This window comes from Heloderma suspectum, chromosome 1 (assembly GCF_057233095.1).
Source record: "Heloderma suspectum isolate Gila_16-S chromosome 1, 16-S_ref, whole genome shotgun sequence".
Taxonomy (NCBI): domain Eukaryota; kingdom Metazoa; phylum Chordata; class Lepidosauria; order Squamata; family Helodermatidae; genus Heloderma; species Heloderma suspectum.
This window is the reverse complement of record NC_139458.1, coordinates 296331988-296354887: the sequence shown is the minus strand read 5'-3', so window position 1 is coordinate 296354887 and position 22900 is coordinate 296331988. Positions and strand designations below refer to the sequence as shown.

At 43.2% G+C, this 22900-nt stretch overlaps 1 protein-coding gene across 1 annotated transcript in view; it reads left to right on the top strand.

Moving 5' to 3' along the window:
• COL9A1 (collagen type IX alpha 1 chain) overlaps nucleotides 1–22900 on the top strand; it is a 116733-nt gene that overhangs the window by 27584 nt on the left and 66249 nt on the right. Inside the window, exons 11-20 of the mRNA XM_084813598.1 lie at nucleotides 4360–4413; nucleotides 4721–4756; nucleotides 9906–9929; nucleotides 10658–10711; nucleotides 13507–13560; nucleotides 16020–16052; nucleotides 16150–16206; nucleotides 17927–17980; nucleotides 19967–20020; nucleotides 20680–20733. Of these exons, the coding sequence (XP_084669724.1) occupies nucleotides 4360–4413; nucleotides 4721–4756; nucleotides 9906–9929; nucleotides 10658–10711; nucleotides 13507–13560; nucleotides 16020–16052; nucleotides 16150–16206; nucleotides 17927–17980; nucleotides 19967–20020; nucleotides 20680–20733 (474 nt within the window). The remainder of the gene's footprint in view (nucleotides 1–4359; nucleotides 4414–4720; nucleotides 4757–9905; nucleotides 9930–10657; nucleotides 10712–13506; nucleotides 13561–16019; nucleotides 16053–16149; nucleotides 16207–17926; nucleotides 17981–19966; nucleotides 20021–20679; nucleotides 20734–22900) is intronic.

Here is a 22900-nt window from a genome sequence, read left to right as displayed (position 1 = left end):
CACCATTAGGTACATGCATCTTTCTATTCCCAGGAGGGCAGCTAAGGCCAGCCCTACCATTAGGCAAGGTGAGGAACTTGCCTCAGGCTGTAGATGCTGAGGGGCAGAAGCAGCAGTGAGCAGTTGGAGGGCAGATCTGTGTGTGTCATGCAGCCCACCCTGCACCTGTAAGCTGTCTTCAGGTGCACTGGAGAACAATGGGTCAGCATCAGTGCTGAAGTTAGAGTCAATTGCCAGTCTGGTTTGCTTTTGTACATGGAATTGGGGAGGGGTCATCTTGTTTACCTCAGATAGTAAAATGTCTTAAGCCAGCCTTGATGGCAGCCAATGGGGGTGTGGGTGGGCTCAGCCATAGAAAACTTCCTCACATGAAAGAGGGGATGGAGAGAATGCAGCAGGTGACTGAATTGTGCCATATATATGTTTCTAGGCCTTCAGGTTTTCCGTAATGTAATAATACACTCATATCATAATGAATTTAATCGTAGCACAACCCAGAGTCTTTAAAGCCAACTGGCTCTTTAAATGTACTGAACATTCCTATACAGAAGGGTGCTTCCAGGTGGGGCTTTTACTGTGCAATCACCCTGCCTCATTCTCAGAATTTTATGGGGGATCCATGTGTAACCCTCCGGTGTTTTCACACTACTTCTTCCATCTTTTTTTTTTTTAACCAGAAAAAATCGTAAGGAGGAAATGACTGGATAGCTGCACAGTGCCTTTTGATTGGTGGCACTAGGAGCCCTTAGCCTGGAAGCATGCGTAGTTTGGGATAGTGGATACAGTTCAGACTAGGACTAGGGAGACAAGTATTCATATCTCCTGAAGCTCACTGGGTGACTCATTTAGGCCAGTCATTCATCTTAACCTACCTCGCAGGGCTGTTGTGAGGGGAAAACAACGAATGCTGCTGTTAGCTAACTGGAGAAAATGTAGGGTTTTTAAATGTGCCATACATGCAAATTATTTCCCAAAAATTATTGTACTGCATCACTATGTACACAGGTGTGGTAAGAAATGATGTGTGTCTATGATATGCATAAATGCTGCCTGTGGTGCACAAAGTTGCTTGATTGGCTTTAATCAGGCATAGAATTGATTCATAGGAGACATACTGCAACTAAAAATGTAACAAGCAAGTTGGCCTTTGGTTACAGCTTTTATGTTTTCTTTTTATCATTTTTCCTGATTATTTATGGCAGGGATGGGCAACTTGTGGCCTATCAGATGTTGTTGGACTGCAACTCCTATCAGCCTAGCTAATGGTGAGATGATGGGAGTTGTAGTCGAACAACACCTGGAGGGCCACACATTGCCCACTCCTGATTTATGGTGATAACAGTCTCTGCAGTTATTGGGTTTGGGGGTAGTATTCCCTGACAAACGAGCAGAAATCCATCTCTCTCTTTTGTACATTTAATTTCCAAAAGATTTGCTGTCTGAACAGCCCAGTGAGCTGGGTCAAATTTTATAGAAGGAAAGCTGAGGTGCTGATTTATTCAAGGCCACACAATAAGTCAAGCTGACCCAGCAGAGGCAAAATGAAGTCTCCCCTAGTCAAGTTCTCCATCCCTTAGACAACAATGTCTGTCTCACACTCTGCTGGCTTTCTTCCCATTGTCCCTGTTCCAGAACTATTTCGATACTCAGTGTCTGTAGCAGTAAGTGGTAGGTGCACCCCTCAGCTACATAGACATGGGGTTTGCTCTCTTGCACCATAAACCATACTAAAAATAAAATAAACAAGTCTTCATTTGGGATTACAGTTTGCGTCTTTATTGAACTTGCTATGCTTTGGGTCGTTAAACTGCAATATGGCCTTATATGTGAATCCAATATACAAACTACATATAAACTATTTATAAATCTAACAGTCATTTTTTTAAATAAATGGTGGTGGCAAAGAGGTTGAACCTTTATACCAGAAGCTATCACAATAATTATAGTTTTCATTAAGACTTTTTGTTTCATCCATGCCAGTAATTTTGTAAAAGAACTGAAGTTTCAGTTTTATTTCATTAAGTCATTTGTCTCAAAGTATTGAGCCTCAACCAATGTACTGTTTCTTGTTTCTTCAATGCCCAGTACCCCCCCTTTTTGATTCACTTATTGTGAACAAATATTAATTTAAAATAAATGAATTGTTTACATTCTAGTCCTATATCAGGGAATAAGCCTAATTGAACCCAATGGAACATCTGAGTTGACATGTATAGGACATTGTAGCCTGAAGAACTATCACTAACAATCTTTAAACTACATATTCCAGCATAACTAAAATTAAATACTGCTCTATTATATATGATTGGAAGTTAATTGCTGTGAATCCACAGTCCAGTAATGGCTGAGGCCTCAATCCAATTTAAGAGTTGTATTCTTAAACCCATTAATTTCAATCGATTTTAAGCATGCTTAAATTGGTGTTGAATTATGGCCTGGTCTGTGATAAAAACGGACAAAACAATGTCTGGGTTCAGATGACACAATAACCCACGATGGGTTAAATAAGCCACCATGGCTGGTTTATTTAACCCAGATGATATTATGATGTCATCTATTGGGAAATTTTTAATCCACAATGGCTTATTTGACCAAAATAAGCCACTCCGATAATCCATGGTCTGCAGTAAGGGTTATTTAACCCACCATGGGTTATCATGTTGTCTGGCACTCAGCATGGCTTATTCCGATTGCTGACAGAGTTGCCTGGCAAGAGCAGTCAAAACCGTGTGGTTGCTCTGCTCCAGCCTGCAGAGCTTTTTTTCTGAGAGCTGAAAAGCAGCTGAGGGACAACCAAAGCCAAACAAGCAGAGCCTTCCCTGATACCTTGCTACAGTTACAAAATGACAGCTTTCCCCGAGTACAGTGACAGCCTTGCATTATCGTCCTACCCTGCTACAGCAAAGCTACACAATGACAGGCTTCCCTGATCGTTACTTTGAAACTGTGCAACTTGGGAAATAGGGGGAAATAGGGGAATAGGGAAAGAACTGCTCACTTTTCCATGAAGAACTACAGTTCTGCAATAATCCACTACAGCATCTCGAGGCTCCCCATGAAGGCACTGCACCTGTGCATTTTTGCCCCATTCCAGAAAACTGTCGGAAAGTTATAGCTCCCACCCTCTTTTTCCTTCTCTAGTCACTTTTCCATGAAGAAGCAACATGGCTGGGTGTGGGGGGAGGGAATGCACAATTGTGCTTTAGAGCTAAAGCACTATAGTGAACAGAAGTGTCTGTTCGCTGTAGCAATGTGTGTGTGGGGTGAAATGCGCAACTCCACTGTGCTATAGCACTTTAGTGATTTTGAGACAATAAAGGCTTCATGCCAACAATGGGTATGGGAGGCTTTTGCGCAATTTTGCTTTTAGACTGAAAGCACTATAGCGCTTTAGTGCTGTAGCGAACAGAAGCGGCTCTGCCAGCAATGTCAGGGAGGGTGTGTCTGAAATATGCAACTCCATTTTATTGTCCTCAATTTTGGACCATAAAGGCATCTATACCAGCAATGGCTATGGGGGGAAGTGTGCAGTTGAGGGTTTTGTCCCGATACTGCAACCCCCCAAGGGGTTTTATTGTGTGCCACTCCCTTTTTGTTGCATCTGGGATTTTCCCTCCTCTGGGGTAATCGTGCAGGGTTCTGATGGTGTCTTGGGTGCCTCCTGACTAGGGGAGGCTGTGTAAGAACTTTGGTCCTGAACCTACAAACTTCCAGTGCCTTGGAGCCACCACCAACCTTGTCAGGGTGATGCTGGAAGTGCTGCATTAAGCCCCTGTACTTCACCCCACACCTCTTCTCTCTCATTGGGATATTGTGGAAGGTTAAAACAGGCTGCTGTGATGTTGTCAGTGCTCAGGTGGGAGGGTTGCAGCAGGATAGGGGGTGGGGGGATGACTCCGATTACACACAGTAGCTTAATAAGCTACTCACAGTAGCTTATTAGCGCAATCGGGTGGTGGGGCATCGTGGACTGTTTCAAAAATAACCTACTCTGAGTAGCTTATTAATCCACCATGGCTTAAAGTGACATCTGAACGCGGCCATAAAACCCAGACCTTGGACACTTAAGAGTTTCAGGCAAGTTTGAATTTGGCTAGCATTTTATTGCTTTTCTGGAACATTTTTTCATGCCTCTTAGGATTGGATCCAAAGGTTCTGTTCCTCTGATTTCTTTCCTCCATTGGAGGAAAGATTCGACCTTATAATTTTTTGTTCTTGTTTTGATTTATTATTCCTGTAACGCTTGGTTGATAATCTTATTTGATATTTTTAGCATTATGAACATTTTATAAACACCTCCTTCCAGTGAACAAAAAAGTAATTATTATTTCACTAAAAGTCTATTCCTTGTTTCAAAAGGGACTGACAGGCCCTGATGGATCACCAGGCCCAGCTGGTCCAAAAGGACAAAAGGTAAGACTACCCCCCCACCCCGTTATTAGCTATTCTTGTTTGTTTGTTAGTTTTATATCCCACTTTTCTGCAAAGAAAATGGCACCCAGTGTCACTCTTTCCATTTCTCAACCTCGAGGCACTTTTACACAATTATAAGTACCCAAAATACTTGCTAGCTGTTAATTCAGGGTTTTATTATTACAGAAACGAATGCTGACATAAATCTAACCCTATGTTCTCCCCTCACCCCCAACAAGAAAAGTTACTTTTGTTCCCTGCCTCATTTTTTGATCCTTCAAAATAATAGATTTTTCTTTTTTTGCAGGGTGAACCTGGGCTACCCGGAGGCCGTGGACTTCCTGTAAGTGATAGATTTTTATATGGCATTTATTTAAGAATCAATACTATGAATTACTTTTTGCTAGAACTGTAAAAAATAAAAAAGGCAGGGAAAAACCCTGTTCTTTCACAAATCCCTGAGGGAGTTTCCAGTCAGTCTGAAATAACAGAAGAGCACAAAAAATAGGACTTCTGTCTTGAAATCGGTAGGGAGCAGATTTCATTTCTCACAGTCTTCTTAGCTTTTATAACTCAACATTAAGAACTGGCCTTTAAAAACAAGTCTCTTTAACAGTAAAAAGTGGTGGCTTATACTGACGTTATTGAAGACCTTCTGAAAGGGATCCAAAGGGCCACGCATGGAGATCAATACATGAAGTAGGGCTTTTCTGCCCCCTCCCTGCTGTAACCCCTGATGCTCACCAAAAACCTGTTCCTGAAGGTCAGGGAAACCCTCCAGAGGAGGATTCAACTCAGCATGAAGGGGGCTGCACTTGAAAGGAAAATTGGCAATCCCTTCTCCTGTGTGCAGAAGCACTTTCCACTCACATACAGAGCTTTTGTGATCTCTGCCTCTGTATTCCTTATGACAACTGTATACAGTTTGAATAGTGGCAAGAGAAAGCCCAGTGCGAGAGTGACTTGTGGTATAGTAGTTGTCAAGTGGGGAGACTCAGGTTCAAATCCCCACACAGCCATGAAGCTCTCTGGGAGGTCTTGGCCTTCACTATCTCTCAGCCTTACCTACTTCACAGGGTTGTGGTGAGGATAAAGTATTATTATTATTAATCTGTGAATAAGGCTTGATAATAGCTTCTTACCAGTTTTAGGTGCTGGACATTAAGGGGAATTTTGCTGGAGAGTTAAAAAGCTTATCCTTCACATTATTTTTCTTCCCTTTCAGTTCATAGCCCAGCCTAGTCACAAAGATTGGGATGGATAACATTTTCAAAAACAAGTTAATTGTACAAGAAGCACCAGTTTAAAATATATATATAAGATGCATTAAAGTATTTCTAGAACATGAATTCTTGCGTAAACAGGCAGATCTTAATTGCCTCTGAAAGATGTGTGGGAGAAAGGCTGACGAAGCTGAAGAGCCGTCAATGAAAGGGCCTTCCTGTGTGTTCGTTGTTCGAACCAATGGGATCCTTCTTCCCAGGGCAAGGAGCAATGTGTGTGTGATTTTTGTTGGGATTGTGGCAGGTGGAAGGGTTAAACCCCCTCTCCCCATCTGATGCAGTTCCAATCCTGCTCAGGGTTCCCCACAGCAGCTATTTACATAAGAAAATATGTGCGATAATGCATTGAACATCACATTTGTTTGGCCCTCAGATACCACTGTGGAGTCCAAAATGTTGTGACTTTGTATGACTTATCTGTATTGTTGTTGTTTTGTTGTTATTGTTATTACTCATATTATTGTTATTGTTACTGTTACTATTATTTACATAACATCACTTTCAAGGTGGCTTACCAGAAAATATTACAACAAGAAAATATTACAAGAGAATAAACAATATTTTTTAAAAAAGAAAATGGGAGGACAGAAAATAACCTAGATTCTGTGGGAGAGCCTTAGTTTCCTTCCTCAGAAGTGTTTCAGATGGTATTGCAACATTCCTTCTGGGCCTTCGTTTGTTTAAATGAAAGGATATGTGAATCTGAGGATAAATAGGAAAGCATGCTGTTGCTGGGAAATAAAAGTTAGAGCAGTAACCGTAGTACTTACCTACAATGTTCGTTATCCATAATGAAAGCAAATTGCTGTAGTTTGATAGAAGGCAAAGCTAAGATGGCTGATGAGAAGGTTTTTGCAGATGCTGGTTTCCCAGTGGAGTGATTTAGCAGAGCATGTGGTGAATGATTGCTCAGAATAACTTGCAATAGCTGCAATTTAAGCAGACTGAATAGGCGAAAGTCACCTTGAGTTTCATAACTGTGTTACTTGGAGTATCAGAATTAAAAAACAACAAACAAACATTGGAGATGAAATATAACTCCAAGGCCCTTGAAGCACAGCATCTCATCCCGTTGTATGGTGTAGGTAGCTCAAGCCAACCTGGCTCATGATGACAACATGACACATCATCATCATCATGATAGGAACAATTGCCATTAGCAAACTGTCACATAGTGACCTCGAGCAAAGCTGTTACAAAGTGCAACATGGTGGAAAAAACAGGAGATGGGTGTGATGAAACTAGGGTTGACTCCCTCTAGCCAGTGAGCTGTGTTGACACAAATCTACATACCCATTATATGGCATTAATCTGTTACAGGGATGTCAGAACTGCCATGTAGCAGAGCACAACCAGGTGGTCCCTTTTTGCTTGCATAGGATGCTGCTCTGGAAAAGGCAGCGCAAGCCACTCAGTGTGCTGTTTTGGTGATGGATTTATCCAGGGCTGGGAGTGAAAGGAACACGCTGTAGCAACTTGCAGGGCTCAAAGGTGCAGCCTGGTAATGGAACAAAAGCTTAGGAAAATCTTTTATTTACCTCCAACAAAAAAGAGTAGAAAGGAATACCATCTACAGGGCAGGACAATGCAAGTGCCTGCTGGGAAGGCGGCTGTTAGCACAGAAAAGTTAAACGCAGAGAGTAACCCTAACCCCTGCTGAAGACTGGCTGTGGTGGAGTAGGATGCAGTGGGGGTGCAGCTCCATCAGTGGGGAGTGCTGCATTTGCCCATGAAAAGCTCCACAGGCCTAGGAGTGCCACCAGCAGTGTTTCCACCAGTGATAGACCCCAAAATGGTCCTTTCTGGGGGCAGACCCGAGGTGGCCTTGGATCTACTGGATCCCATGCCTTTTTGTTCCCCGCATGGGCCCCCAGATTGGTCCTCAAACTTACATCTTTGTCCTGTTGGTTTCAGTGGGAGGGGGATTAACAAGTAAAAAAGATCTGCGTGGGGTGGGGGATAAGACAACAAAAGTGCCACTCCTCCCTCAGCTGGAGTGAGCCAGCACAGCTTGGAAAGTGGTGAATTTTTTTTGCCATGGAACCCGTCCCCCTTCCCTAATGTAGGATAGCTTGGCCCCCTTTACTTGTTTAGCTTATAATGGGTCACAATGGGAGTGCATTTTATCTTCCATATAAAACTTTTGTGTGTACTTGTGTAGATTCTGTTGTGTCCACAGAACTGGGAAAGAAAATCAATGGTGGCTAGGACAATTACTTGAAAATTAAATCTTGGCTAGGATGCAGGTGACAAAATGATCCAAAATCTCATCAGATTGCGTATCATTATTATTCTCTTTGGTGTTTATGGGACTGCATAGCTGCAAATGATAAACATAATATGGCTAAGCAGGGCCTGTTTTTGGCTTGGCCTTAAGTGAGATTGGAACAGTATTTATTTCTGGCAGAAGAGAGATGGTGTTGTGGTTGATAATCATGTATAAAGTAGTTTGAGCAATAGATTAGGCTCTTGTGCATTATGCACATGCACACACCTAAGTGCCACCACCCAGTCACAGTATCAGCATGGTGGGGCAAATGCTGGGAATCATGGTGTCCAGCACCAGCCTCCCTTAAAAAAATTTTTTTTTAATGTATGGGCTGCTGCTGTGAGCTGGGCCAGTTGGCTGCAGCCACCAACTTCATTATTCCCATCTTTATTATCCACCAGTGCCTCTGTGCTCCCTGTTTTAATAGTGCTTTCTTAGCCCATGAAAGACAGAGGCCTACATGCTGTGACTAAAGCTTTATTGGGAATGACAATGTTATGTATCCTAGTGGGGATACTGTGGGTTAGTTATTGTTTGGTAGCTTCTGTAGAGTTGGGAGTAGCAACCGTGGGTGGAGCTTCTGCCAAGTTCTTCACTTATGTGTGTGCTGAATAAAGAACAGTTGCGTTTCAGGCCTGCTGATCCTTGCAGTCATTCCTACTACGTATACAACAGAAAACAAGATCTGTAGTGATTGCTTGGGCTCCTCCCTCTTGACCTCCATACTGGAGTTCACCTTCTAGTCTCCTTGCATTCCTTTTGCTGGATATAACTCCTACCTATTATAACATTCTCCAATGCCCTCGATGTCAGGGGCAGAGCCCAGAGGCATTGTGGGTAATGAAGATGGCAGCTGTAGCTGCCTCACCTGGCACTTCTCCTCACAGTGCCAGGCTGAGGGAGTACTGGATGGCTAAAGCTGCATGGTTTTCAGTGCCACTGCCCATTGCTGCCATGGCCTGCATCTCCCTCCCCTGACTCCCTGATCCCTTGGTACGTTTTTGGGGCCCTCACTAGGGTGGCGCTGTGGGGGGACACTCAAAGGCCCTTGCCCAGGCCTCCCTCCCTGCTATCAGCAGAGCAGTTTATAGTTTTCCTTACCCATCTTCTTGAAACCATACAACAAGTGGTGTAGTGGAGGCAGGGCCCGCAGGGATGCAACCCAGGCACTTTTTCATTAGCAGGGACTCTGATGTCATCTGCCACCCCCCTCAGAATTCCCTGTTCTCTCTGAGCTTAGCTATGATCCTCACTGTAGCTATGGGGGGAATGAATTTTCCAAGCAACAATATATTGTTCCATGTTGGAATGCAAAGTATTTGGGATGACTTGGTCTGGAATGGACAATTAAGACCTATTCGCTTTACTAAAGATGTGCTCCTGGTGGAGATGAAAACTCCTAGAACTGGTTTGTTGATATGGATCAACACAGCTGCCTGAAATTTTTGAACTGCCCTTGGAGACTGTCACAGTGAGCGCCTGCATTTCCAAATTTACCACTACACCACTGCATACAACTCTCCAGTGTGAACTTCCTCCTCATTGTGTCTCCCCTTGAAGAAACTTGTGCGTACTCATGTTTCTAGGAACATTGTGGCAATTGCATTGTAATTTGCACTTCAAAATGCTAAGTTGTACCTTAAAGGCTAGATTAACCTCTAAACAAAATTGCTTGTGTTGTTCTGCTAATAAAACCTAGTCTAAATAATGATTGCTGCATAACATGCAGAATCTACTACAAAGGTAAGAGGTTAAAACTTTTGAAATAGCCATCTCAAATGCCCCAAGAGCTGAAAATAATTCTTCATTATACTACAGGTTTTTAAAAAATCATCTTGAAGTTTGTTTGTTTTTCGATTCTACATGCTCCTGTTGTTGACAAGCAATGAAGTGTAAATATACAGAAAAACAAAAATGTAGTAAACTTTTTTTTCCTTCAGGGAAAAGGGATTCCTGGATCTCCTGTAAGTAGAATTTAATCAGCTATCAATAGTTAATTGTACAATAGATTGAAGTATATCAGTGAAACAACTTAGAGTGCAATTCTATGGTCCCAGGGACCATAGGATTTTTCAGATTCCCCTCCTGAAGCTGTAGACACTGCTATGATTTCGGGAGGGGGACTTCTAGATCTATCCCTCCCCCTCCATCCCTCCCTGCTGCCATGGAAAGAGCCGCAGCTCCTGTTTTCCAAGGTCACGAAAGCAGCCTCAGATGGCCTTGTAGAAGTAAAAAAGGGGGCGTTTCAGTGGGTGGTGAGAGGAGAGGCCAGGATATGCAAAATCCTATGACCTCTCCAACCCAGTCCCACCCCCAACAGCATGTCTTCTCTAGACAGGCTCAGATGCCCGTCTATAGGAAAAAGTTAAAACAGGAGGATGGAGAGGTGAACGTCACCTCCATCACTCCTCCAGCCCTGTGGGCAGCAGCCCAGCAGGGCATAGGATGCTCGTAAACCTCCAATATTGGAGCCTTCCATCTAGTGGGTGTCAGCCCGATAAGGTTAAATCCCCTAATGTGCTGTATCTTCATGTCATGGGTCTATGTATTTGTATCACTTTTTTTTAAGTGTAACTCTTTAGGCCAAGTAGGTTCTTGGGCCAACTCTTCTGTTTAGAAAATTTTTTATCCCTCAAACTAGCCTATCTTATAAAGAGTTTCACCAAATAAGATAATATCTTTTCTAATGCAGGGTCCTCCTGGTATAGCAGGACTTCCTGGAGAAGTGGGCAGAGTTGGGCCATCTGTGAGTACTTCACTGCACATTCCTATAAATCATTGGTCTATATTATATTTGCTTGCTAGCTAAATGTCCATGCTGTTTTAGATGTTTGGGATGGATGTGCCTCAACAGTAGCTGACTCATGCTGTGAACCGCCCAGAGAGTTTTGGCTATTGGGCAGTATAGAAATGGAACGAATGAATGTATGAATGAATGTCATATTGATCCTAAGCACACTTACCAAGAAATAAGAGTAATTAAAATCATCATGTTGGTGCTGCCCATTATGCTTTCCTCATGGCAAGTTATCCTAGCTGTGGCTATGTTGTATAGAATCATTTGCTGTGTTGATGATCTCTGTGATAGGCTGCTGTACATAATGTTGCAGTACTTTTTTCCCGAAAGACTTGGATCTTAAGATGAGTGAATAGAAGGATGTTTATGAAAGGAAAGTTTCCCTGCCCTTCTCCCACTGCAACTGGCTGGGCCCCCTACCTCTCCAGAAGGTTGCAAGGTCTTCCTGAACAATATAGGATGGGGCATGGAAGGGCTACTGTGGGAGGGGAGAATCTCCTAGAATTAGGTGAAACTTTACCCCGTTTTCAGTTATTCTCCCTTCCCCCAGGGCTCTCCATGCCCTATCCCATGTTGTTCAGAAGGGCCCTGCAACCTTCTGGAGAAGATTGTAGAAGGTGTAGGTGGCTATAGCGAGATGAGTGGGTGGAAAATTTTCTTTCCATGCATTTTCTTCTGTACATCTGCTTCTCTTAGGATCCAAGCCGCAGGTGTCACCCTACACGATGAAATAGATGGATTTATTAAAGGCCACTCTAGTTCATGGACATTATTCTGCATGGGGTGAAGAAAGCAGATAGAGACAACATCCCCCCCCCCCCGCCACATTCCCCATAATACTAGAAATAGGGATCATCCTGTGAAAATGTTTGGCTGTAGATTCAGGACAGACCAAAGCAAATTTTTCGTGCGAGGCATTAATTTGCTGCTATGAAATGTGGTAATGGCCATTAACTTCAATGGCTTTTAAGAGGGATTATAAAAATTCATAGAGGACAGGTTGGTCAACAGGTATTAGCCAGGAAGGCTCAATGGAACCTCTTCTACACTCAGAGGCAGTGTGCCTCAGAAGCCCAGCTGCTAGGGAGTAGCAGTGGGGGATGGCATTGCCTTCCTGTCCTGCTTGTGGGCTCCCAAGAGTCCTCTGGTTGGCCACTGTGGGAACCAGGTTGCTGGATTAGGTGACCCTGGGTTTGATTTAGCAGGGTTCTTCTTATGTTTTCATTTCTTATGCTTTCTACATAATTTCATATTAAGTTCTTCATAATTCATATAGCCATCAATGTTGAGTACCTTATAAATGGTGTGAAATTTGTAGTGGTTTTCTGGGATACAAAAATGCTGGCTATTACACAATGTTCTTTTGTTTTAATGTTGTTATGATACTGTAGAACTATAGCTGTATATGGAAGCTCTTAGGGATGAATTGTATATTAATCGTAGGGCTGGTGCCAGGCTTCAGTGGCAATCGCCCCCTGGTGCCCCACCACCAAACTCCCCGCACCATCTTTCTGCCTGATGTTGTGTCACTCACTAACCAGGCTGCCCCCACATGACCACCTTTTTAAATGGGAGTGGAGCCAAGTCCCGTCTTGGCTCCCATTTAGAAGCGCTACCTGCCAAGGAAATTTTGTCAGGGGAGATGAGTGGCTGGATTCCCCATTAGGCAGCAGCACTTCTGATTGGGAGGGAAACTGGTCAGGAAGGTGAGTGGCTGGCTACCCCATTAGGCAGCAACACTTTTGAATGGGACTGAGACGGCACTTGATTTCACTTTGCGTTAGCTGCTGAGGCGGACTGCCTTGGGTTCTGCAAAAGCATTGCCACCTGCCAGGGAAACTTGTCCACGCTGTAGGGTTGGCAGAATTGGGGAATAGATGGGCCCTTCTGAGCCCCTGATCCTTTAGCAGTTTCTCAACCAAGCCAACCCCTGTTGTCAGCCCTCATGAGTTGGTGCACTCCTCACACAGAGGCTGTACGTCTTCAGATTTCATGTGGGAAGACATTTGTTTGAAATTATTCCCATGCTTCTATTTCAACAACTTGCCATAGCAGGGAGAAGACCTGTGTGAAGACTCATTTGAACCATGTCAAATTATGACTGTTTCATAATCCAATCACTTGCATGGATGATGGCTTGCAACACAACCATGTGGAGTAAACTCCACGTGGTAAGTTGCTTATGCGAGTGGCTCCCCCATGTGATTTAGAAGGATCTCAGCATGCCGGCACAATTCTCCCATGAAACAAAGAATGGATTTATGTGGTTAAAATTCTCCCAAGTCATAGATGGAGCTGATCACACAAATGGATTTCCCACGTAGGGATCTAATTATATGGCTGCATTGTAAGTGATCATCACAATGAGTGGCTGTATGTGTAACGGGTTTTATGAGAGATTTCTAATACCCCATACATAAATCTGCCTATGTTTATGTTATTTTTTTCCTTTAATAGCTGTTATCACTTCTAAGCCCTTTAATAATGAAGTTCTGCATTTTAGGGTGGTTTTTTAATGAAAGAGATAAAAGAAACAAGAGATAAGGATTACTGTCACCTCTCTTCTCTTATCATTTACAGCTTTTTCATATTATGTGCAACCAGAATTTTCTTGAACTTTGAACTTAACTACAGTGTTGTTGGTCTTCTCTGTGGTTGCTTCAGCCTTGCTTATAAGAGGCCTGAACATACAACATGTCTTATAGCTCTTTGATATGCGATAGTAATGACTCTAAACTATTTAGGGTGACCCTGGGAAGAGAGGCCCTCCGGGAGTACCAGGACCTCCAGGCCCCAGGGTAAGCTTGCAAGATTAATTAATTAATTAATTAAGTAATTGCAAGATTAATTTATTAGAATAATTTATTTATTGTTCTATTCTCCCAACTCTTTCAAACTGCCTTTATGTGTGAAGGGCTGTTTCTGTGGTTTAGGAGTAATGTTAGTTTGTGCAGTGTTTTAAATTTATTTTGCTGTGGCATTTCCTCAGGTGGTACCAGTTGACCTGATACTGTACTGAATTTTCAAGCCTTGTGAATAATAAATTTATTTATTATTTATTTATTTAAAATATTTCTTGGCCTCTTTCAGGGCAGAAGCCCTCCCAAGGCAACAAAATACATGAAAACAGTTAAATATTAAAAACTATAAAAACATAAAGACAGTAAAATACCTATAAAAACAACAGTAAAAGCCAACAGTAAAACCAGCAACAGTAACAATGGCAGTAACAGCAACAACAGCACCTGTACACAGTGCCAGTTTTCACTTTGGGTGTCATTTATGCTGGAAGCAGCAGGAATCTTGCACTGTTTCTGGTATGGCAGATGCCCAGGATGAACAGAGAATAGAGGTCAGACTTGTGTGAGCCATTTCAAGGAATTCCTGAGTTGCATCCTTATTTCACTTGAGGAAAAGTTCCAACTCCCTCAGCATCCACTCTACCCCACACCAAGTGCTGATTAGTTCTCCAACAATGTTGAGGATATACTGCGCCCTCTGTAAAGATTACTTGGGGTGGATTTGCAAGTCTGCTTGTAATCTCAGTAGGATATGTAATCCACGTGAATCCCATCCTATTAAGAAAAGTTGATCTCATGCTTAGCCATATTCATGGCAAGGATAAAAAAGAAATAGGCTGAACTCTTTTACGAGATTACATTCTGAGTGCATCCCCGCAGAGCATCACTTCAGTGTGGGAAAGAAACACCCACGAGGATCTGCCCTCATTTTAATAGTGTGCATTTGACACAAACATTATTGCATATGAATAAGTCATCATATGTGTATGAGTGCATATATATATATGTACATGAGAGAGAGAAGGAAGGAGAGTGAAGAAGATAAGAAAGATAGATAAAGAAGAAAGATAAAAAAGAAGATAAAGAAGAACTGAGCCACTGATTGACAATGGGTGAGTTCATATGTCATGCTAAGCCACCCTGAAGATAAGCCACCGTAGGTTTGTTGTTCACTCAATAACCCATGTTATTCCTGACAATCCGGTGCACTGCTGCTTTCCATGGGTTGTTTCTCCCTTAGTCTTCTTGCCTGCTTCTGGCACATATCCCAGGTGCCTTTGCAGTAGAAATTCTCATTCCCTTGTTCCTTACTTCAGCACCCTTTCTGCAGTTGGTCCACTGGGGTCGTTGGCTCATGGGAGAAAGTCCCCTCTGCTCCGCATCCGATCACCAAATACATATAATGTTCTGAGCCCTTATGAATGTGGTAATGCATTTGCAAACTCTAAAAAATAATAATTCAGGGTCTTGTGCTACTTAGCCCAGCATACCGATATCCCCCTCTTGTCAATGTCATTGTCAATTTCGCCCTCCACTTTGGTGCTTGCCTTGATAGTGAACACCTTTTTTTTTAAAGGCTGTTTCACTACTACCAAGTAATTACACACACCCAAAAAGCTCCTTCTCCTGCAGCCACCAGCCACTTTCGGCTCCCCCCACCCTTTCATGGTTGTTGCTTCCCTCCACTTGTCTTCATTGTTAGCTGTCAGATATACATATGGGTTACAGAGCAGTGATGGGGATTGGTAAAGATACTCAAATTTCAAGGCAGAGCAGTGATAGGGATCAGTAAAGATATGCAAACTTCATGGCAAAGCAGTAAAGCAGGGGGGAAATTTATGCAAATTTCATAGCAGTAACTTTCAAATGTGTACACTTGCACAAGACCAAAAAATAGAAAGAGAGAGAGAGGTTGAGAACATATTTGGGACACTCTTCAGTCTCCTTTCTTCTTGAATTTTAGGAACATGGGGTGGAGGGCACTGGCAAGGGATGAGGGAGGATGGCGACAGCACTAGTGAGATTGCAAGGAGCAGCAGGGGTTTTCACCACTCTTGCTGGGTGACTCTCTAGCCGTTCCTGACAACCCACGATGGAGTGATTCTGCAGGGTTCAGATGTCACACCAAGCCACGCTGAACAACCAAACAACAAGCAATGGGCTCTCAAGGTGGCTTATTTATGAAAAACAAACCATGTTGACAAAACTGTTCCGGGTTCAGATGTCATGACAAGCTACCCTGAAACAACCCAAATGAGGTACAAGCAGACTGTATTTCTGTCTTACTCCTTTCCCCATCTTTAGCAGAAAATACTGATAGCTTCCTGGGGCAAGGGAAAGAATGTAGAGTGGTGAAAATAGAAAATTGGGGACTGCAGGGAACTGTGTTGATTCCATATTGTGTTCATTTCACTGTCATCCAACTCCTTTTTAAAACGGTTGTTAATCTACTTCAGGGAACCATTGGGCTTCGTGATGGAGATCCACTGGTAAGATATTTACCTTCCCTTTTGGAGACAAAGACAAAAGCTTTCCTTTTAAAAAAGTTCTTAGCCTTATTAACTTTGCTGGTGGCTTCTTTTTCAGTGTCCCAATGCGTGTTCATCCGGCCGACCAGGGCATGCTGGGTTAATGGGCATGAAGGTAAGAGAACCAGTGTGCTTTAATATGTTGGAAGTGTGATTTGATATCAGATGGCATGAGAATGGAGCTCAGAAGTGGAACTTGGTGATCTACCACATTGTTATAACATCAGTCCCGGAGGTGGCCTCTTGCATAGTGGGAAAGATATTGAAATATTGTCCAGGTCTTACAGCACAATTGAAGCTCTATGGCCTGAAAGTCTCTGTGAACCCATCTTTTGGGGCTTATAGCTTATGAAACCCCAAAAGATTCTCTTTATTTAAGTGCCATTTTCCCTTCCTTCTGTGGTAGCAGGTTGAAGAAGTGGCTACTAGTGAATCAAGAAGTAAGAGTGTTAGGAAAGTGGCTTAAAGGTCCAAAGGCATTTTTTTAAACATGGCTTTGCCAAGGTGTGTTTTGCTACATCTGTTCATAAAGAGACTCCAGGCATTTCATCTAAATTAGTATTGGGAAGCTGCAGAACAACTGCCACGTTGGCTGCTAAATGTTCAAGAAGCTTGAGAAATAGGTTCTTGCTGCTGTTAGGTAGGCTCTCTTGTTCCTTGTAGTTCTGTAATGAAGCCTGTAACTAAGTCTAAGTATGTGCTGTAACCCAAGAAGGCAATGGGTCAATGTGTAGCAATTCATGCTCCCCAGTGCAGAGCAAAGCATGTGATCATCTAAGCCAGTCCTAGAAACTCCTCCTTCCCTCTCTGTCTATACTGGCCACTAGTAGAAGAGAGTTAGTTGCTCCCTTCCACATGATTCCAAAACAAGCAGAAAGGGACTCAAATACATGCATGTTGCTCTGTAGGAGCTTATATGTGGAATTGAAACAATGGGATATTCCTTCCTTGTTCACCACTGCATTCCCTTTTCTCCCCTTCCTGTGACAAATTTTAGATTGTAAGTTCTTTGGCACAGGGACTTGTCCTCGTCTAGTCTGTAAAATGCCATGCTTACTGATGGTGCTGTGGAAAGGAAGGAAGGAAGGAAGGACAACAAGAAGAATTGTTCTTTGCCCAGTTAGAACAGACAAAAGCTTTGGACAAAGAATTATGGGATATATCCAGGGCCAGTGTCAAGGAACTGTCAGGCACTTGCTGAGGATTACACCCCAGCAGGGGCCCAGTGACAGAAGCACTTGCTCCTCCTCTTCACCATTGGAATCTGCTTGTTCACCTCCCTCTGGGTCTGGCCCAGACAACAGAGATGATGAGATGAAGGAGTGGTAGGTGCCCCTTCCTACTTGCTCACTGGCTCTCTGCCTGTCAAGCAAGCAAGTGGTAGCAATGATGAGAAAAAGGATGAGGAGTGATAGCAGTTAGTGGCAATGGCAGTGAGAAAGTAGACTCACTGAGGGAAGGGGCCCATTGAGGGTGTCTTGCCCAAGGGCCCTCAAAAATCTGACACTGGTAGTATCCAATGTTAATCTAATTTAAGTCTGATTCATTTCAATGAGTCTATTCTAAGTAGGACTGACACTGGGTACAACCCTATAACTCAAAAGTTGTTTGTATGTGTTCTTCATAGCATCCTCAGAGCTATAAGCATGTTGTCACAGCATTTGTCCCTTGCCTGATATGCACCAAAATGTAAAATGAAGATGTCTATTTAAATCCTCTAATTGGGCAGGTACCAAGGTGGCTAGACCAGACAAAATTAGTCAGTTGGCAACCTTGGCATCAGGAGAGTGTGCACTTAAAATACTTATGCTCTGGGATTTGCTCTTATATTTTAGGGTCACAAGGGAGTAAAAGGAGAGTCTGGTGAACCAGGAAAACAAGGCCATAAGGTAAGAGGAAACGGAATGTTATTAGGTTAAAATAACTTAAAAGGGCAGAGGTTGATGGAAGAACAATGTTTACTTTTGTAGTGGCTGAAGTCCAAACCTTTTGGACAAGGGTCTTTGGAATAATATTAGACTATGAGGATCTCTACACCTCAAGTTTATTGTGTATTCATGGTTGCTCACTCTAGGGATGTTAGAGAATTCAGCCACGGACTCCAGTGAGGCCGGATTCTTTAGAATCTGCCCCCCCAGAGTCCATGGCGGAATGGAGCAATCCCCCCCGCCACCCTGCAGAATCCCCCTGGGACGGAGCCTACCTTTGTCGGCCATCCACTGCCCCGCGAATGGCTGCCCCGGTCTGTGGCCACCATTTCCATTCTACTTTAGCCGTGATAGGCTATGTAAGTATTCATGTAGCCTATCACAGCTAACGCAGGGATGCCATTTGCATCCCTGCGGTAGCCGTGATAGGCTACGTAAATATATACGTAGCCTATCACAGCTACCGCAGGGACGCAAATGGTGGCTGCAGCCCAGCAGATGGATCACCCCCCCTCCCGCCAGCAGACGGCCCCAGCGAAACGGCATAAGTAATCCGTACAGCCCTAGCTCACTCACTGAATTGTGCGGGTCCCTTACATGACGTCGTCATTGTCCAGTCATTATTCCACTATTTCCTCCCATCTCTCCTGTATTTTCCTCAAACAGAAAAAATGGGGTATTTTTCCAGAAATGCACAAATGGAGCACCATGTCCTCCCTGTGTATTTCTCCCCTAGCGTGAATGAATTGCTGAGTGTGGTTGTTGGGGGCGTGGTCATGATGTCAACGGTGGTGACGAAGGTCTGATGGGCGTTCAGCCTTCCCGCTCCTGCGCCATTTTGGCTCCTCGACATTTTCAGCCTGCCTGTTCAAAGCAGAGCAGCAGAGCGGCAGCGGGGCGGGGGGGGGGCAGAGCGGAGGAGCAGCAGAGGGGCTGAGTGGCAGGGACTGGCCAAAAGCATGGAAGAGGGAGGTGGGGCCCAGGGACATTGGGGGGGGAGCTGTCCATGTGTCAGTCCCCATCCACCAGTAATATGCAAGGGGAGGGAAAGGGGCAGGAACCCAGGAGCAAGTATCGCTGAACCTGGAGCATGTGTAATGCCTCTTCACAGAAACATAACACTATGGGAATGGCCATCTACAGAGAAAGAAGCGCGTGTAAAGGGAATCAGTTGTGATCCTGCATTTAAAATGGAAGTGGAAAGCCCCGTTTTAAATGCAGGATTTTAGGCTGGTGTAGAAATCCCCATAGTCTCATGTGTGGTAACCTCTGACCCGCTGCTCACATTTCTCTCCATACCTGACGATGTGCAAGGGTTCCTACCACACAGAAGACTAATTTTATTTATGCTAATAACTGTCCGATTGGAAGTTATGCAGCATGGGAAAATGAACCCTAGCTTCTCAATACAAGGCTTGGATCTCAAAGAACTGGAAAATTGCATTCTCTTTGATATTAACCCATCACAGCTGAGTATTAGGAGGGACATCCACTTTACAGATATGTGGTTTCCATTGATCACTTTTGTAAACAATTGGGTAATTGACCACAAACCCCTGGTACCCTGCAAATCATTCTGGAGAGATCTTATAAAGTAAGTTTGATATGGACAGAAAATATTGACAATTGTATTTAAAACAAGAACTACACAGACAAAATTGAACAAAGAGAGAACATTGTTTGTGTTTGTATTGTTTAGTGTACTTCTTGTTGTTGTTAATACTGTATTACACACAGAAATTCAATAAAAACATTTTTAAAAATGACAGTTCCTGTATGGACATCAGTTTTGTAAGAGGGAACTTCATGTATACTGCATGTATACCATAATGTGTGACAAATATACACAGGGTGATACATAGCTATACACCAGTAAATAATGCCTGTTAACGCTTACAGGCTTAGAGTGTTTTATGAACTAATGTATTGTGCTTTATGCTTATTTAGGGAGAAGAAGGGGAACAAGGAGGACTAGGTGACATTGGAACTCAAGGCCCTCCAGTAAAGTATTTCCTTTTAATTAACTTTTTAGTTGCTTTCCATTTATTACATCTAGTGAATATATACATTTGTCAGAAATAAAGTCATACCTACATCCACCCATCTCAGAAAGGCCCTGATCCAGCTATAGCTGATCGTGAGTATCATCCCACTGAAAACAATGTTAGACAGCATTTGTGTTAAGTCCCATTAGTCACAAATGAAACCAAGTTAAGTCCTGTTAGTTTCTGTTCAAAGCTAACTTTAGCTAGATTTTCCTGCTGCATATTTTTACAATTTTTGGCAAGACAAGCAACAGTCTAGCCTCGTTGCTGGTGATTTTAGACCTTGACCCCGTCTTTTGAAAAACCCTTTCAAAGATATATCTTTACAGTAGGAGGAGAGTTGGGGATTTAGGAGCCAGCATGGAGACCACTAAGTGGACCAATAGGATTCTCATATATTTTGCCCTGTTCTCACCCCAGGAAGAGGGGCTGAAAAGGGTCAAGGATGGTATTCATGGTAAGAACAGCGAGTCTGAAGACTGGATGGAGTGGGATGAGGGAGTGTGCAACCACAGGGCTTCTTCCTAAAGCACTAAACCGTGTGTGTGTGTGTGTGTGTGTGTGTGTGTAAATCAGTGAATAAACTACATGCTTACAATAAAATTTGCCTTTTAGGGACCTCAAGGGTTAAGAGGTATAATCGGCATAATGGGACCCAAAGGTGATAAAGTAAGTAATAGCAATGGTTCGTTTATCATTTTAAAACATTTTGTGATGTTTGGTTATGAGGTGGCTTATTTCATGGAAGAACTGATATCTCTGGAACAGTACGTAATTGACGGTTTCGTTAGTCTTGTCTTACTTACATGATATCTCTTCATTTCTCTAGTGATTTAGCTCACTTGTGAGATGTACATCCATATTTCTCTCCACAGTGGGGAGCCATGGGGCGATAATCTAGCTCCCTGCTCCCCACTGGCTTGGACAGCTGCTTAGTTCTAGTGCCGATACCTGACTGAGGTATCACGTGCATCTCTGGCAGTTGGATTTGGCCAGGAATCCCACATGCAGTGCCTCTTTACTTACATGTTTCCTTTCCAGCTACATGTATGTATGCCTCTGACTCAGCCTTCCACAACCTTGTGCCCTCCAGATGTTTTGGACTACAACTCCCAGCATTCCTCACCATTGGCCATGCTGGCTGAGGCTGATGGGAACTGAAGTCCAAAACATCTGGAGGGCACCAGATTGGGGAAAATTTATATGACACTTGGTTTTTTAAAATAAATATATAATAATGATCCAAACTACATCTTTATGAACGGAAAGCAGAACAACTGAATGTTCATATGAGGAGTGCCTCTTCAACTTACCCACTCTCTTGAGCACATGGATCTCTCTGTGTTTATGTTTTGTAGCATATAGGGAGAGTACAGGTCTTCTGAGCCACATTTCTAGATGCAGAGACCAACTTCATCTTGATGATACAAATGCTATATTTTATGTGTGACCTACTGACTTCTCTTACATGTCTCTTTTGTCTGCCTATTACTGTTTTTGGACATTTCTATTTTGAATTAACTTCAAAGTCTGATAGGCTTAATTCATTTCAGTCTCTAATTTGTTCAAAGAGCAAATTAGAGACTGAAATGAATTAAGCCTATCAGACTTTGAAGTTAATTCAAAATAGAAATGTCCAAAAACAGTAATAGGCAGACAAAAGAGACATGTGAGAGAAGTCAGTAGGTCACACAGAGAGCAAAGAGCAAATTAGAGGTTGAAATTGATTGGATGGGAAGAGGACCTTCCCCATTCTTGACTTGCTTATGTTTCATCTGTGAAGAAATCTCTGTGGGCATGATCCAGCCAAAGTTAAAGCACGTTTAAGTGCCATTTATATCAGTAGGATGGGTTAAAACATATAAACATATACAGTCAGGGCCAGAAATATTGGAACAAGGATAACTGTTTTGGCAGTTGGCCTCTGTACACCACATCATTGAAGTTGAAAGGAAACACACCCAGATGGGAGCGAAGTCAGGACTTTCAGCTGTAATTCAAGGGGTTTGACAAAAGTGGGGCACTAACCCTTCAGGAAGGACAGCCAGCGGCATACACACACACCCATGGTTGGTGGCTCATAAGTAATGGAACGAATAGCTGACAAGCAGCTTCATGACCAGGTGTGGCCTGTTTCCTGGGTACCCCATGACCAATCAAGCAGATAAAAGGCCTGGAGGTGGTTCTGAGTGTTACATTTGCATTTGGTAGCTGTTCACTGGAACTCCCAACATGAGGTCCAAAGAGGTGTCCATGTGAGTGAAGGAGGCCATCATTAGGCTGAGGAAACAAAATAAACCCATCAGAGAGATAGCAAAAACATTGGGAGTGGCCAACACAACAGTTTGGAATATCCTGAAAAAGAAGGAATTAACTGGCAAGCTCGGCAACAGCAAAAGGCCTGGCAGACCACAGAAGACAACTAAAGTGGATGACCGCAGAATTCTGCTCATGGTGAAGAGGAACCCTTTCACAACATCTAGCCAGGTCAAGAACGCTCTTGCAGAGATAGGCATGTCATTGTCAACATCTACAGTCAAGAGACGGCTTTATGAATGTAAATACAGAGGCTTCACAACAAGGTGCAACCCACTGGTAACGCTCAAGAACAGAAAGGCCAAATTAGCCTTTGCCAGCAAACACCTAAAAAAGCCTGCCCAGTTCTGAAATAAGATTCTTTGGACTGATGAAACCAAGATGAACTTGTACCAGAATGATGGGAAGAGAACAGTATGGAGAAGGAAAGGAACAGCTCATGATCCACATCATCTGTCAAACATGGTGGAGGCAGTGTTATGGCATGGGCATGTATGGCTGCCAGTGGAACCGGGTCACT